This window comes from Brachyhypopomus gauderio, chromosome 13, assembly GCF_052324685.1.
Source record: "Brachyhypopomus gauderio isolate BG-103 chromosome 13, BGAUD_0.2, whole genome shotgun sequence".
Taxonomy (NCBI): domain Eukaryota; kingdom Metazoa; phylum Chordata; class Actinopteri; order Gymnotiformes; family Hypopomidae; genus Brachyhypopomus; species Brachyhypopomus gauderio.
Window position 1 is genome coordinate 5,043,382 of NC_135223.1, and position 15,102 is coordinate 5,058,483.

The following is a 15,102-nucleotide window of genomic DNA, read 5'->3' on the forward strand; positions in this document are numbered from 1 at the left end:
CCAGACAGGCGTCTTTTACGGTTGATCTTTTCTAGCGGGAGGCCCAGCAGTCGCAGCTTTGCCAGGACTGGCTTTTGTTCTGTCGCGACTGCTTGTCTGTCTGCCTGGCTGCTTTTACGATGCACTAAAAAGAGAACTCTGTCCACCATCGGACCAGAAAGAGAGCCAGCCACCCAAACAGCCGGACCCAGCGCCACAGATGCTGAGAAGCGCTCGTTTTACGATTCTTAAACAGCTAGAGCATACAACGGCTGGTCCGGCTTCGCCTTGACCGATGAGGTGGATCCCAGCGAGTGCGGTGGCTGGTCTGGAGGGCTCGTGCTCGTGGACGTAAGGCGCCCGGATTACTGTGTTAGGGGCTCGTCATGAACCAATCAAAGCCTGTCGGACCTAAAGGGCAGTTCCAGTCATCTCTGATATCCAACAGTCAGATTACAGCGCTCAAAGTATGTACGACTTTTCTCTGCCCAGTGCCTGTGTTTACAACATCACTTCTGAATGGCTCATGTGTGTCTCAGAGTGGCTCATGTGTGTCTCAGAGTGGCTCATTTATGTCTCTGAGTGATTCTTGGTTGTGTGCTGCTTATTTTTGTGCACTTTCCTTTTATTGGTGGAAAGAAATTCAGTTTATTCATTACTGTAATATTAAACCTTAAAGTGTGGGATTATAGTGAGGAAAGGAGCTGTTTGAATTCTAATTCCAGTTTTAAAGGATCTTTTGTGTTAAACTAGTGGGGTGTTTTATAGAGTTCTGTACTCATGAATATTCGATTTGGCTCACAATAATTGATAGCTGGTCAGGACCAATTCTCATTTACATAATGGCAGTGGAATCTCAGGCAGTGGGCGAATGGACCACCCACCTGTCCTTCATTTTCATAATCCCACCCCTGGCTTTCTTAACCCCACCCCCCACAGCAAAAGCTAAAGGAAGAGCGTGAGGCAAAGCGTGCCCAGCTGGACGGCAGGCATGACTACGTGCTCAGCATCGTGGCCGCGTGCGCCGGACTGGAGAAGGTGGAGGTGGAAGATGCCGTGCTGGAGGGCGCCCAGGTAGAGTAACGCTGCAGTGGTGCCTGGGCCTCCGTGCGCAGGTATGGCTAACAGCAGCTAATGCTGTCTCCGCCCTTGCAGGTGGAGCGGATGGAGCAGTTCTTCGCTGCTGACGGCCTCCCGCACCTCATGTTTTTTTGTCAAGATTCAGAGTCCTCAGAGTCAGGTAAGCGCCAGGTTTGTCTTTCTGATAAAGTCGGTAACGTCTGAATGGATCTGAAACGTTTGAGGTAAACAGGATCTTAGCATAACACTAAATAATGGATTTTACTAGAGTGGATCTTTCCACAGCTGAGCCAATCTTAAAGTTAATTGTGTATTTGGCTTGTGTACTGTTCATTTAATTCTTGGATTTTAAAGAAATGTGGTCTGCTAATAAAGTTTCACATGTCACTCTGGAAGGCCCTGGCTGGAATGCCCAGTGAGATTTGCCTGCTTTGTGCGTCTGACAGCTCTCACGTCCTCCATGGTTCGCGGTAAGAAGGCGAGGGTGTTCGTGACGGAGGGTTCTGACGTCGCTCTGACTCACGTGTGTGTGTTCTTCACCCGGGCAAACACCTCCAAAGCCGTCACCGCTGAGAATGTCCACCGAGTATGTCTGCGAAAGCCTGAAACACCACCCCAAACTCTCTTTGTGAAAACACTCGCTTTTCCTCCTGGTATTTTTGGGGTCATTTGCACCTCCTTTTGGGCATTAGAAGTGAGAGTACCAGCCATGCAGTTGGGGTTCCTCCTTCATGTGTTCACTGCCTCATACTGAGGTTTACTGCTCATTTAAGAAACACTTTCAGAAAGGCTTAGTTTCCTTTTAGCACAGTATTTCACTCATTTGCAATGCTCTAGTTTAGTTTTGTTGCATCGCTAGTACAAGAAAATTGTAAATAAATGACTAAAAAGAAATTCCCGTGAGATAGGACACTGGTCTTCACATGCTACTTGAGTGAATCTGAGTGCTATTTGAGGGAAGTTGAGTGTTATTTGAGTGAAACCTTTACAAGTAAACCCAACACAAAACTCAAAAAAAGGTTCTAAAACAAAAAAAAGAGCAGCGGTCTGGTTCATTGATTTGCCGTTGGCCTCCCTGCCCCCGGCCAGGACGTGAGCTTCAACATGCTGGACACGGCAGGGGTGGGTCTGCTGAAGAGCGTGCAGCAGCTGCTGGGAGAGATCTTCATCCCCACGCTGAAGAAGACGAGCCACGGATGGGGAGAGATGACCAGTCCTCAGGCACAGAATGTCAAGCAGGACTTCATCAGCTCTCTTGAGAACTTCGTGGCTGTGCTGGCTGGGGCACAGGAAAGCCTGGAGGAGAAGGTGACACACACACACACACACACACACACACACACACACAGTAGATATTGAACAGCTGAGGTTATATACACATGAATTATCCTTGTACAGGGTGATCTACAGCACTTGTAGGACTGATCCTTTGGAATTCCATAGTTACCTACATACATGAACAGTGGGAAAGTGGATAAGGATGTGGATAAAGTCATATATACTACAAAATGCGGTTAACACGTATGTTTTGGGGTCATGCAGGTAAACCTCAAAGAGTGTGTCGCATTTGATCTGAAAACACTGAAAGTCCCCTCAGATTACACGGCAGTGGCCAACAGCCCCGAATCCCTGGAGAAGATTGAAGCCTGCATGAAGATCTGGATCAAGCAGATCGAACAGGTGAGAAACAAAGCAGCCTGAAGCGTGGGGCGGCGGCTGAAGCGTGGGGCGGCGGCTGAAGCGTGGGGCGGCGGCTGAAGCGTGGGGCGGCGGCTGAAGCGTGGGGCGGCGGCTGAAGGTGGGGCGGCAGCTGAAGGTGGGGCGGCGGCTGAAGCGTGGGGCGGCGGCTGAAGCGTGGGGCGGCGGCTGAAGGTGGGGCGGCGGCTGAAGGTGGGGCGGCGGCTGAAGGTGGGGCGGCGGCTGAAGGTGGGGCGGCGGCTGAAGCGTGGGGCGGCGGCTGAAGCGTGGGGCGGCGGCTGAAGCGTGGGGCGGCGGCTGAAGGTGGGGCGGCGGCTGAAGCGTGGGGCGGCGGCTGAAGCGTGGGGCGGCGGCTGAAGGTGGGGCGTGCTCTGACACCGCACACCTGTCGCTCCGACCCTTCCAGGTCCTGGCGGAGAGCGAGCAGCTGAGGAAGGAAGCCGACGACTTGGGCCCCCGTGCGGAGCTGGACCACTGGAAGAAGCGAATGTCCCGCTTCAACTACCTACTGGAGCAGCTGAAGAGCTCCGATGTCAAAGCCGCGCTGGGCGTCCTCATGATGGCGAAGTCCAAACTCATCAAGGTGTCTTTTCCCTCCGTGAAGACGCGTCACGCCACCCCGGGTGTTGGGGTCTGGGGGCCAGTCTTGCTCGAGCGTCTCCCTGCTGTGCCAACACTTTCGCCACCGTATATAGAGGGACTGGATGTGTTGGCTTAGGGCTCAAATTAAAGCCGCAGAGGACGGATGTCAAGGAGGATGGATTTGAATTAAGAAGGGACATTATCCCCCGTCATATGTCCTTGATTATATAAAGCACTAAATGAGATGAAAAGAGCTACTCCACAATATTATTTCGTGATTAGATCTTGTTTGGTTTGCCCTTGTAGACTTGGAAAGAATTGGACGTTAGAATCACAGACTCAGCAAACGAGGCCAAGGACAACGTAAAGTACCTCTACACCCTTGAGAGGTTCTACGACCCGCTCTACAACAGCGACCCTGTAAGACAGACGGCTTGTTTTCTCCTAGTTGTTTATTACACGTACTACCATGAATTTCATTAAACTGTCCTCAAGGAGAAGGACTAATAATCACTAATTAGGCTTTATAATAGCCTCTTTTAAACATTTTAATGCATGCAGACAATTGGACCATTTTATGATGTTTTAAAATATTTTATTTACGACCCATTCGGTCGTCTAGGGAAGAACTAGAGTGCACGGCGTGTATCCTGGACATTTGTTGCATGTCATTATTCAGGTGTCCATGGTTGAAGCCCTTCCAGGACTCATAAATGCCGTGCGCATGATCCATAGCATCTCCCGTTATTACAACACCTCTGAGAAGATCACCTCCCTATTTGTCAAAGTAAGGGCCGGAGCCTCTGCACTCCAAGACACAGGGGTCTGAATAGCATCTCTTCCTTAACTGACTGGTCATTTGATCTACGTGTCCTTCTTCCTCCAAGGTCACAAATCAAATGATAACAGGCTGTAAGGCTTACATCACCAACAACGGTGCATCCACAATATGGGAGCAGCCTCAGGGTGTGGTAGCAGAGAAGCTCAAAGCAGCCATTCGTTTAAACCAGGTATGCTTTGAATCCTGACCCAGGACCTCATCTACTTTCAAAGACTTAAAAGAGATTGTGAAAAAAGGTATTCTGGAACAAAGGAATTATGGAGCCAAATGTACTTGCTAGCCCCTAGATGGCATTATTCAAATTACCGCATGCAGATCAGTTTCGTTACCTTTTTATCCGTCTTAGAATAAACGTTCAAGTTTGGAGGTGTTTCTTTTCAAAGCCACATTCTTCCTCAGGAGTACCAGACACATTTCCACCAAACAAAACAGAAGCTTGAGCAGAGTCCGTCCGAGCGGCAGTTTGACTTCAGCGAGATGTACATTTTTGGCAAGTTCGACACGTTCCAGAGACGCCTCAACAAAATCCTCGCCATGCTCAGCACCATCAGTACGTACTCCGCCCTACAGGACTCCAAAATGGAGGGCTTGGAAACAATGGCAACGCGCTTTCAGGTACTAGCTCTGTTTTGGTTTTCTGTTTGATTCATGCCTGCCCTTTGAGAAAACTTTCACGGAATATTTCACGGAATCTTTTGGAAACTTTGTTGTTATTTACATAATGCTCAGCATTCTAGCTAAATTGTCTTCTTTTGATCAAGATTGTTAAAAGATCTTTTTTTCATTCTTAATCTAAGCTTAATGCTATAAGCACATGCATCCCAGGGGATTTATCCTCACCTGAATTAAACTCAAATCATGAATATGTTTTAAAATGTTTTTAAGTGTTTTTAGTTAATTCCCCCATGTTGTGATACACCAAGAGTGAGGGCCCATACAAAGAGACTTAAAAACACGTTTGAATTTTTAGCATAGCTGCTAACATTTGTACTCTCTACTGCCCCGGTGTGAACAGACTGCAGACATGCAAGGAAAATGGGAGGTAACCAAACAAACAGAATGGCTTTCCATTCTAAATGTACTGCATGTCCCATCCTTAATCTCATGCATGTGTCCCCGCATAGTGTTCAAGGCCGTAATCTGACACTCTCAGTCAAACTTGTCCTTTTATGTTATACGGAAATTAGCTATTTTGTAATGCATAAGAACTCAATTTGAATTGGGAAGTCCAGCTCAACATAAAAGGACAAAACTCCACCAGAAGTCAGCTATGACATCATATAACCCTTGGGTCAGTTATGACATCATATAACCTTTGGGTCATTAGCATTCATTTTATTACCCCATCAAGCCGAAGAGTTCATTTCCTCTCCAGCCCTTTTTTCAGTGTCCATGGAAACAAAGTTGCTGAGATGCCTTGAAAGGCACTACACACTTTGTTCCAGGGGTGTTGAATAATTGAACAAACACTAATAAAGGTCTATTACACCTGTCCTTTGTGAAGGTCGACAGTCTGTAAAAGACAGTGAATATTTCATACTAAGTTGTGCTTCTGAGCAATTACAGAGTTTGTGCTTTGGCTTTGAGGAGGGAAATTCCTGAATGCTCATCTCTGTCACATTGGCTTTAGAGTGACCCTGGAGACACAGTTCCTTTTATCAGAGTCTCGTTCAGGAATGTGAAATATCTCTGATTATTTTCCAGGCTATTGTATTGACTATGAAAAGAAAGCAGTACAACTTCCTGGATCAGAGGAAGACTGATTTTGATCAGGACTACGAGGAGTTCTGTAAACAGACGGCCGAGCTGCATGTGAATATCTCACTAAACACAACATACATGGTAGTCTTGTTGGAGCAGTTTGTGCATGGATCCCGTCAAGACGCTATTCTGTTATTCTGCTAGAACCAGCTCAAGACCTTTATGGACAACACGTTTGACAGAATTCAGAGCACTGACAGAGCCTTGAATGTTCTTATGAAATTTGAAAGGTAAAGTATAACGTTATTACACATGACTAACATGAAGAATTATCTGACCATATCCAGTTTGAGACTCATCAGGAAAGTTCTGTGTATTTCCCAAATATTAATCAAAGCCTTCGCTAATGTGAAGCCCCCTCGATTGTCTCCTTGGTTTTACATTGTCCAGACTTGGCATCCCAGACCTGGGAATCAGCGGAAAATACCAGAAGGTCTTGCAGAATTACAGCCGTGACATCGACATGGTGTCGCGTGTCTACACCAAGCAGAAAGAGGACCCGCCCTTAGCCCGCGACCACCCCCCTATCGCAGGGAGGATCCTGTGGGCCCGTCAGCTGTACCGGCGAATCCAAGGACCCATGGAACGTATCCAGGAGCATCCAGGAATCCTCACCGCCCCTGAGGCCAAACACATCATACGCAACTACAACCGCGTGGCCAAAGTGCTCCTGGAGTTCGAGGTGCTATACCACCGAGGCTGGATGTCACAGGTTGGTTCTTCTGTACCAACACTTCACCTTGCTAAATTCTAGCCTAGTATAGGTCAGCATCTCATGGTCTCGCACAAAGATTTTATTTGTGTAGCATTTTTTTTTCCAGAACGAGAATTCTGAGGCAAATGTGCATATCATAATTTTCTAAAACATTTTCTCTTATCTTAAATTATGCATATTTTTGTCTGGTATTCTGTTTGCATATTGCTCATATAGTTTTTTTTTTTTTTTTTTTTGTAATGCTACTTTTTGAACACACTCACCATGAATGAATGTGGTGAGCTTGTGGCAGCCTATATAAACAGACGACTCCTCTGAACCCATCAGATGGAGTCTAACGTCTGCCCTCCGTCTCTCTAGATGGAGGTGGCTAGAATGGGCCTCCAGGCCTCCCTGCTGGTCAAGGGCCCGGAAACCAGGGAGCTGTACGTCAACTTTGACCCCCAGATCCTGACCCAAATCCGCGAGACAGTGTGCATGAGCCGGATGGGTCTGGAGATTCCGCCGTTTGCCGCCGTCTTGAAGCAGAAACAGGAGACGCTGAAAAAGACCTACGACCAACTGCAGGTAGAGCTGGACTGTACGTCCTGCTTCACGCAGGTATAATACAGATAGAATTATTAGCGCGCTGACATGTGAAGCCTTCACAGTCCTGACACTGTTTAGGAGAAAGAACTGAGAGCAGTTGTAACAGCCGAAACAGCCAAACACAGGCTAGCCAAACACTGTGGTAAATGTAGCAGTTGGTATCCACCCCCAGATGGCGCTATCGGAGAACATCAGGGTGCGGGCGAAGATCCAGCCTGCTTTCGAGTCGCTCCTCGCCCCGCACGTGGCCAAAGTGGACGAGGCCATTCTGCCGGGCCTCACCTACCTCAGCTGGGACTCTCTGAACATCGACAAGTACCTCAGCCACCTCAGCGCTGCCCTGGGTAACTAACTGCCCCGACGGGTAATGATCTGCCCCACCGTATGGGCTGCCATCACACTTTTGTACCTGGACACTGGTATCCCAGATCTTTGCGTATTTTGCCTATTTGGTGGTCAATTCAGCTTCCAGAACCAGCTCTAACAGTGAAGCGGATGAAGGCGTTAAGCGGAGTCGCGCGTCTCACGCCTCTTCTCCCCTCTGATCTCGCCCAGGTGAACTGGAGCTGCTCCTGGACCGGGCCAACGACCTGGTGGAGTTCCGCATCGAGGCCGTCCTGCAAGAGATGAGCGCCATCGCTCTGTGCTCTCTGCCCGAGGACGATCCCATCACGTGCGAGGAATTCGTGCAGACCACCAAGGTGCACGCCTGCGACAGCTGCCGACGCCTGCACACACACCAACACTACTTCTCAGTGAACTTCTCAGCGAACTTCTCAGTAGACTTCTCAGTAGACGTTTGAACAAATGCCTTTTGTCAACTTCCAGTAACAAGACTGTTTTACATTTAAACCGCACGGCTGCATTTTCTACTCCCGTGTATTTCTTGCATAGCGTGCGCATGCATGGTCTTTCTGACATCATCAAAAGATCCGCTGTGACAGTGAAGTATTTATAATTGGTGCCTGAGATGTGACATTTGCTTTGGTGCTGGAGGCTTAAGGAACTGACAGGGGGCGCTGTTGCTACAGGAGCTTTGCGTCAAGGGAGCCCAGTCGCTGCACGCCAGGAGCATCCTGGTGGAGGAAGCGGCCAACGAGCTCATCAACATGTTGCTGGATCCTGAGCAGAAGGAGAAGAGGGAGGAGGAGGAGGAGGTGGAGGCGATGGAGGGCGTGAGCATGGCTGAGGGCCGGGCGGAGGACCGCGACGGTGAGGGCGGAGTGAGACCTCGGGAACACCACCCCTACCCTGCTCCGTAACACTTAAAAGCGATGGATTGACAAATGTCTGAAATCACCATCGTACATTTCAGAGCAGGCACAGAGTGGTCAATTCTCCATTTAGGACAATGTAACGTCATTCGAAGGTTCAGTTTAGACACACCTATTCTTGCTTATTTTGAATATTTCCTACATTGAAAAAATTGAAGGTATCAAAATAATGAAATAACACCTGAATATTTTGTGGTAAACAAAGTTCTTCAAAGCCTCCCATTACTTTGATGATAACTTTGGTGTTTTCTTATCCACATTCATGAGACAGACATGGTACAGATTCTCACATATTGTGAACAATTGAGAGACTAAAGCTCTGAATTTGTTGAAGGGGCAATTAAAATTGTATTATTATATGTTAATAATTTATGTAACTTAATATTTAATATATTTTGTTTTGGAATTCATTCAATATACAGACTTATATATCAACATTTGCCATTTATATTTGTCTAAGAATCTAATTTAATCATACTGCCTTTATGAATATGAAACAGTTGTGTCCAGAGTTTGGACTGGAAGTGTATGTCATTTTGAGTTCTGTCTCCAGGAGAGGACGAGAGCAAATCAGAGGGCCGAGTATTTTCCCGTAACACCCTGGCACCCAGCGTGGGGCCTTCGTCTCCGCTGGCGAGGAAGAGGAAGAAGAAGGACCTGAGGGCGGTGATGGAGGAAGAGGCAAAGGAGCTGCTATCACATTTCAATCACCGCAACATAGACGCGCTGCTGCGCCTGACCCGCAACACGCTGGAGGGCCTGCGCAGACGCATCCACGCCTCCTCCCTCATGCACTTCCTGGGTCAGTGATGCCACTTCCTGTCCAAGCTACTTGGGCGGGAATATGTAAGCTACCATGAAGTTTCTTTGTGTGAAAGTGCCATGGGGAAGGTTTTATGTTTACTGATATGATTTATAGACTTCAAGTGTCCCCAATGTTCCTCCTTGGATTTTATTTTGTGCAGAAATCAATATGCACAATATTGTTTATTATTTGTTATTGTGAAATACTTGGAAAGAAATATCATGGACTTTATTTTGTGCTAATCTCTATGCAAAGAATAGCGCAATACTAAAAAAACCAAAAACATATGTGTGTTTGGTTGTTGATTGATGAACTCATCCCACAAACATAAATGAATTCTACAATATACTGGAATATAATGTATGCGCATAATTAATGTAGTCAAAAGGCACATCACAGCCATGCAAATTAGACTGGGCTTGGAACTCCTTAGGTCGGGCACCTTCGGCTCGATGCCGTGGTGATGCCACTCCAGTACTCCCAGTACTCCCAGTACTCCCAGTACTCCCAGTGCGCTGACGTCCCTTTCTCATGGCGCAGCGGAGGCCGATTCTCCCAGCAGGCAGAAGAGCAGCGGTCAGAAGCCCATCTTCCGAGCGGCAGCATGTCTGTCCATCCCCACCGTGGCTGTGGTCCCAGGGCTGGATGAGGTCCAGCAGGCCCTGAATAAAGGCGTGGACTACATCGTCAGCGTCAGTAAGGGCGTCGGGCAGTGGAGCAAAGAGAGGATCTCCAAGGTAACATGTCCATCACCTGCTTTCATGGGTAGAACTCAAATAGAAAGTATAGACAGAAAATATAGCTTCATCACAATGAATCCACGGACCTTCAAGTTAGGAAATCTAGATGGCCTACGCTAATCTTGAGAAGTCCTCGTCAATCGTTGAAAAATAAATGTCACTTATCAATGTAATGCACCTCCTGGGATTAGAAGTTTATAGGGGGTATCACGGGAAACGACCCGTCCGCCTCTGCCCCACCTAAGGGGCAGGAAGGCGGGTCCCAGACGGGACCGGGGGTAGTAATGGACGTGAGGTGCTACGTCGGTCTCGATTGTGTCATGTTGCCACAGAGGAAGATGAACGAGCGTCGGCTGGCGGCGTTGAGACAGGACGACCACAACAGCGACTCCGAGGACGGCGAGGCCACGCTCCGCAGTTTTGCTGGTATGGCGTCTTCTTATGTACCGCAGCTGATCCACAGACAGGCCCGACGTGCTGTCCAGAACAGCTGCTTACAGATCCACTGTAGCAAAACAGTCACAAACAGAACAAAGGTTGCAAAATGTCACCCCCCCCCCCCCCCCAAAAAAAAAAACAAAAAACAAATAACAGCAGTTCCCGTCACCCTGACATCTTATGTTAGATCAGTAATGACCTTCCCATGATGTAGTCTTTCACTTCCTGTCTTGTAAGACTGATCTGGGTACAGGCTACAGGAGCACATCAGAGTCACTAGATTTTCCACAGGCTGTAATTCAATCCCTGGCTCTGTGCTTGACTTCTCTCCCCTTAGCCAGATTAAGGTCTTTCCAAAGTATTGCGTTTTAGTCACGGAGCTGGGATTTATTTTCTACTCAAAAACCTCCCTCTCTTCATGGCTCACATTTATTTATTTATTTATTTATTTTTGGTTCGGTTTAGCAGCCAATTAAAAAAAAAGATACTCAAAGGACGGTAACATGAACTGTCATCAAAATGAGAGGTGGTTGTTTTGATTTGCTAGACGGTAGCAGCTCTGAGATCTCAACTTCAGCAAACCAGGTCATTCCACTCCAGTCCAAGAACTACTACAAAAGTGTCTCGGAGAACAAGGAGATCGTCAAGCTGGTGTCCGTGCTCAGCACCTCCATAAACTCCACAAAGAAGGTATGCTGCTTTTAGATGAGTGTCTACAAAGACCAGTGTCCACACTGCAGAGACCAGTGTCCACACTGCAGAGATCAATGACCGCACTGCAGAGACCAGTGTCCACACTGCAGAGACCAGTGTCCACACTGCAGAGACCAGTGTCCACACTGCAGAGATCAGTGTCCACACTGCAGAGATCAGTGTCCACACTGCAGAGATCAATGACCACACTGCAGAGACCAGTGTCCACACTGCAGAGATCAGTGTCCAAGCTTGGCAGTTCTGATCACACATTTTAACAGCTTTCGATTTTTCACATTTACAATGTTGAACTATTTCGTTAATAAACTCAGCAATATTTCTAGCGATCATTGTCCCTGGAAGCCTGTAGAAGACAAAAAGAAAAGGGTCTGAAAGGCTTGAACACTTTTAATGTCCCTGGAGGCATTTAGTTCACTGTGCTTTAATTAGTTTGGTTTCTGATTTCTGCTCTGCGTCTGTGCTAAAGAGCTGGACAGGAATAACTCTCGTCCCATCACAGGAGGTGATGAGCGCCCTGGACCGCTTCAGCCGATACCAGAACATCTGGAGGAAGGACCGGGACGGCGCCACCCTCGGGCTGAGCCAGGACAACCCTCTGCTGTCGGAGTTTGAGTCTCAGATCCTCTACTACAAGGACCTGGAGTGCCAGATCAATGCAGAGCCTGAGTTTATCACTGTGGGAGCCCTGGCACTCTATACTGGTAAGCGTTCCTGCCTGTCTGCCTGCCTGTCTGTCTGCCTGCCTGCCTGTCTGTCTGCCTGTCTGTCTGCCTGGCTGGCTGGCTGGCTGGATGGATGGATGGATGCATGGATGGATGGATGGAAAGATGGATAGATGGATGGATGTCTCGAGACATGACTCAGCCCTAATCCTGTCACAGTGAGCACTCCCTCTCCTCCATTTCAAGTGCTGTGCCCGTTTTTAAAAGCCACAATAATGCAACCGGGAGAAAGTAATCTTGAAACATAGGGCATCTCTTTGTTTGATGTAGACCTTAATGCAGCCCCTCCTGGTCACTACATCCTGGTCACTCCTGGTCACTACTCCATTTGGAAAATACCTCTAACATCTTTATAATGTTGATTTTAGGGTGATTATACCAGGAAGGAAGTAATAATCATTCAGTTTTTCATGCTTTATGTTACTCAGTGGAGGTTTGAACACTGTAAAATAGTCTCAGTGTGAAAGTGAGTCTTGTCCCCTTTAATCAGCTGATCTGAAACTGGCCCTCACTGCTGAGACTAAGAGCTGGATGGTGGAGTTTGGTCGTCACTGCAATAAAAAGTTCCGCACTGAGATGGAGCAGATCTTCTCATTTGTGGATGAGACGAGCAAGAAGCTGAACCGGCAGATCAAAGACCTGGATGACATTCGCCTTGCCATGGCAGCACTCAAAGAGATTAGGGAACATCAGATCTCCATAGACTTCCAAGTGGGGCCCATTGAGGTAAACAAAACTGTGATAATCCCAGAAGTGGAAAGGTCATGTTTTTACTGATTTTGACCAACATTTTACTGCATTTTCCTATAATTAATGGAAATATTAAAATATGCAAATTATATTTATAATATCTTTAGTGGATCACTTCATGGCTCTTTGACCCCTGTTTAGTTTCAGAATAACACTTATCTGGGACAGAAGATGAGGATTTTTCTGGAGAAATAAGTCCAGCACCCAGTGAAGATAGAGTTTGTGTTACAAATTGTATTGAAGAACTTTTTAATTGCCTTCAGCTACTTCAGTAATAACTCAAAACATAGAAGATATATAAGGTCTCCAAAACGAGTTCAAAACTGAAGCTCTTCATGGGGTTTCTATAGCACACCAGCATGTCCTCACACCAGCATGTTCTCACACCAGCATGTTCTTCTGCCGTTTTTGATGGCCTGGTTTGTTTGTCTCGGCAGGAGTCCTACGCCATGCTCCATAAGTTTGAACTCTTGGTGGCCAAGGAGGAGATGGAGAAAGTGGACACGCTGCGTTACGCGTGGGAGAAGCTTCTAGCGCGAAGTGCCGACGTGCAGAACGAGCTGATCTCCCTGCAGCCCGCCTTCAGGGGGGAGCTGATCGCAAACGTGCAGACCTTCGTCAACGACTGTGCTCAGTTCTACCAGGACTACGATAAGGTCAGCGTCCTGGAGGCCAGCACGTAGACGGAGGCTCTCCACTTCCTGCCGTTTCTGTTTCTGCTATTTTAAGCCTCAAATATCAATTCACAATTTGCCGATGCTTCTATCCAGAGCAGCGTAACATATTTATCAGGGTGACAGTAAACGTGCTCTCTGGGAATTGATCTCATGACCTTGGTGTTGCTACCAGGAGAACTTGCAAAGTGAAAGTGTTGTGGTTGTCCATAGGACGGACCAATGGTGCTTGGCTTGGCGCCACAGGACGCAAGCGACAGACTCATCATGTTTCAGGTACGGTGCACTGACCCAACTGGTGGACATGCTCTCCATGACCAAAAAAGCTTAAGAACCTGCCTGAACTCAGTCTTTGTTTTAGTGTATTCGCAGTATGAGACTGGTATGTGCTCTCATAACTCGTATTATGATGTTTAATGATCATGTTGATAATCGAGGTTATCAACCATGTCTTTGCTCCAGAACCGCTTCGACAACCTCTACCGTAAATACGTCACCTTCACCGGGGGAGAGGATCTCTTTGGTTTGCCAGTTACCCAGCATCCTCAGCTGCTGGAGATCAGGAAGCAGCTCTCTCTGCTTCAGAAGCTCTACGGACTCTACAACAATGTCATTGATACCGTCAACAGCTATTATGACATTATTTGGGCTGACGTACACATTGAAAGAATCAACAATGAACTCATGGACTTCCAAACCCGGTGAGTGTTGAAAAAGTATGAAATATGGAAGACTCTTTGTCTGAAAAGATTCTGAACTCAAGCTGAAGTAATCAGACAGCCTTCTCTGCTCAAGTTGAAGTAATCAGACAGCCTTCTATTAACACATATTCAATCTTGGGTGCTTGTCACAGACCAACAGTGAAAGTCAGATCCAGGAATGGCAGGAGTCACTTCATCAAAAAAGGATTTTGTAAATCAAACAGATTTTGTTGGTGTGGTTTCAATCCTGAATGAATAGCAGACATGAACATTTTAATCACCATTTTGTAACCTGCAGGGCTCATTTGCATAAGATGTCTAGAGCAGGGGTCTCCAACACGTCGCTCGCGAGCTACCAGTAGCTCGCCACCCCTTTCCGAGTAGCTCGCCAAAGGGCCAATGAATTACATATAAATTTGTAAATCTAATTGGTCCCATCGAGAAATCTACTTAAATTTATGTCCAATCAAAATTCACAGTTGTCCCTCCCCTTCTAACACTAAATGATTATTCGCCAATTATACAACAGTTAGTTCACAATCCGACTGGTTGAGAAAGTGTTCTAACCCTGCAGATATGTGTGATAACAGCTATAAACAACAACTTTATAGCCCTCCGCAATAATTGGTATCCAAGAAGTAGCTCCCAGTTTCAAAAAGGTTGGAGACCCCTGGTCTAGAGCATCTCTACACTACTAGATGTGAAAGACAGTCCAAGCTCTGTGTTAGCACAGAACACAGTTCCCATCGGCCCCACTGTTGTACACACAACCAAACCCCATCCATCTCCATCGACCCCACACACAACCAAACCCCATCCATCTCCATCGACCCCACACAACCAAACCCCATCCATCTCCATCGACCCCACACACAACCAAACCCCATCCATCTCCATCGACCCCACACAACCAAACCCCATCCATCTCCATCGACCCCACACACAACCAAACCCCATCCATCTCCATCACCCCACACACAACCAAACCCCATCCATCTCCATCGACCCCACACACAACCAAACCCCATCCATCTCCATCA

General features: G+C 47.3%; 1 protein-coding gene across 3 annotated transcripts in view; it reads left to right on the forward strand.

The window, feature by feature from the left end:
- Positions 1-15,102, forward strand: part of dnah5 (dynein, axonemal, heavy chain 5) — a 92,944-nt gene that overhangs the window by 9,862 nt on the left and 67,980 nt on the right. Inside the window, exons 1-28 of one of the 3 annotated variants that reach the window (XM_076970441.1) lie at positions 93-446; positions 919-1,053; positions 1,135-1,219; positions 1,506-1,645; positions 2,149-2,367; positions 2,602-2,739; positions 3,164-3,340; positions 3,646-3,759; positions 4,019-4,126; positions 4,227-4,349; positions 4,580-4,795; positions 5,196-5,222; positions 5,885-5,992; positions 6,086-6,171; positions 6,332-6,653; positions 7,017-7,223; positions 7,417-7,588; positions 7,800-7,945; positions 8,276-8,456; positions 9,072-9,320; positions 9,864-10,060; positions 10,396-10,489; positions 11,049-11,191; positions 11,715-11,916; positions 12,428-12,663; positions 13,125-13,343; positions 13,575-13,637; positions 13,824-14,062. In XM_076970441.1, the coding sequence (XP_076826556.1) occupies positions 366-446; positions 919-1,053; positions 1,135-1,219; positions 1,506-1,645; positions 2,149-2,367; positions 2,602-2,739; positions 3,164-3,340; positions 3,646-3,759; positions 4,019-4,126; positions 4,227-4,349; positions 4,580-4,795; positions 5,196-5,222; positions 5,885-5,992; positions 6,086-6,171; positions 6,332-6,653; positions 7,017-7,223; positions 7,417-7,588; positions 7,800-7,945; positions 8,276-8,456; positions 9,072-9,320; positions 9,864-10,060; positions 10,396-10,489; positions 11,049-11,191; positions 11,715-11,916; positions 12,428-12,663; positions 13,125-13,343; positions 13,575-13,637; positions 13,824-14,062 (4,427 nt within the window). In that variant the 5' untranslated portion in view covers positions 93-365. Of the gene's footprint in view, positions 1-92; positions 447-918; positions 1,054-1,134; positions 1,220-1,505; positions 1,646-2,148; positions 2,368-2,601; positions 2,740-3,163; positions 3,341-3,645; positions 3,760-4,018; positions 4,127-4,226; positions 4,350-4,579; positions 4,796-5,195; positions 5,223-5,884; positions 5,993-6,085; positions 6,172-6,331; positions 6,654-7,016; positions 7,224-7,416; positions 7,589-7,799; positions 7,946-8,275; positions 8,457-9,071; positions 9,321-9,863; positions 10,061-10,395; positions 10,490-11,048; positions 11,192-11,714; positions 11,917-12,427; positions 12,664-13,124; positions 13,344-13,574; positions 13,638-13,823; positions 14,063-15,102 lie in introns of those variants that run through there. The other 2 variants (XM_076970439.1, XM_076970440.1) reach the window with 2 other exon arrangements.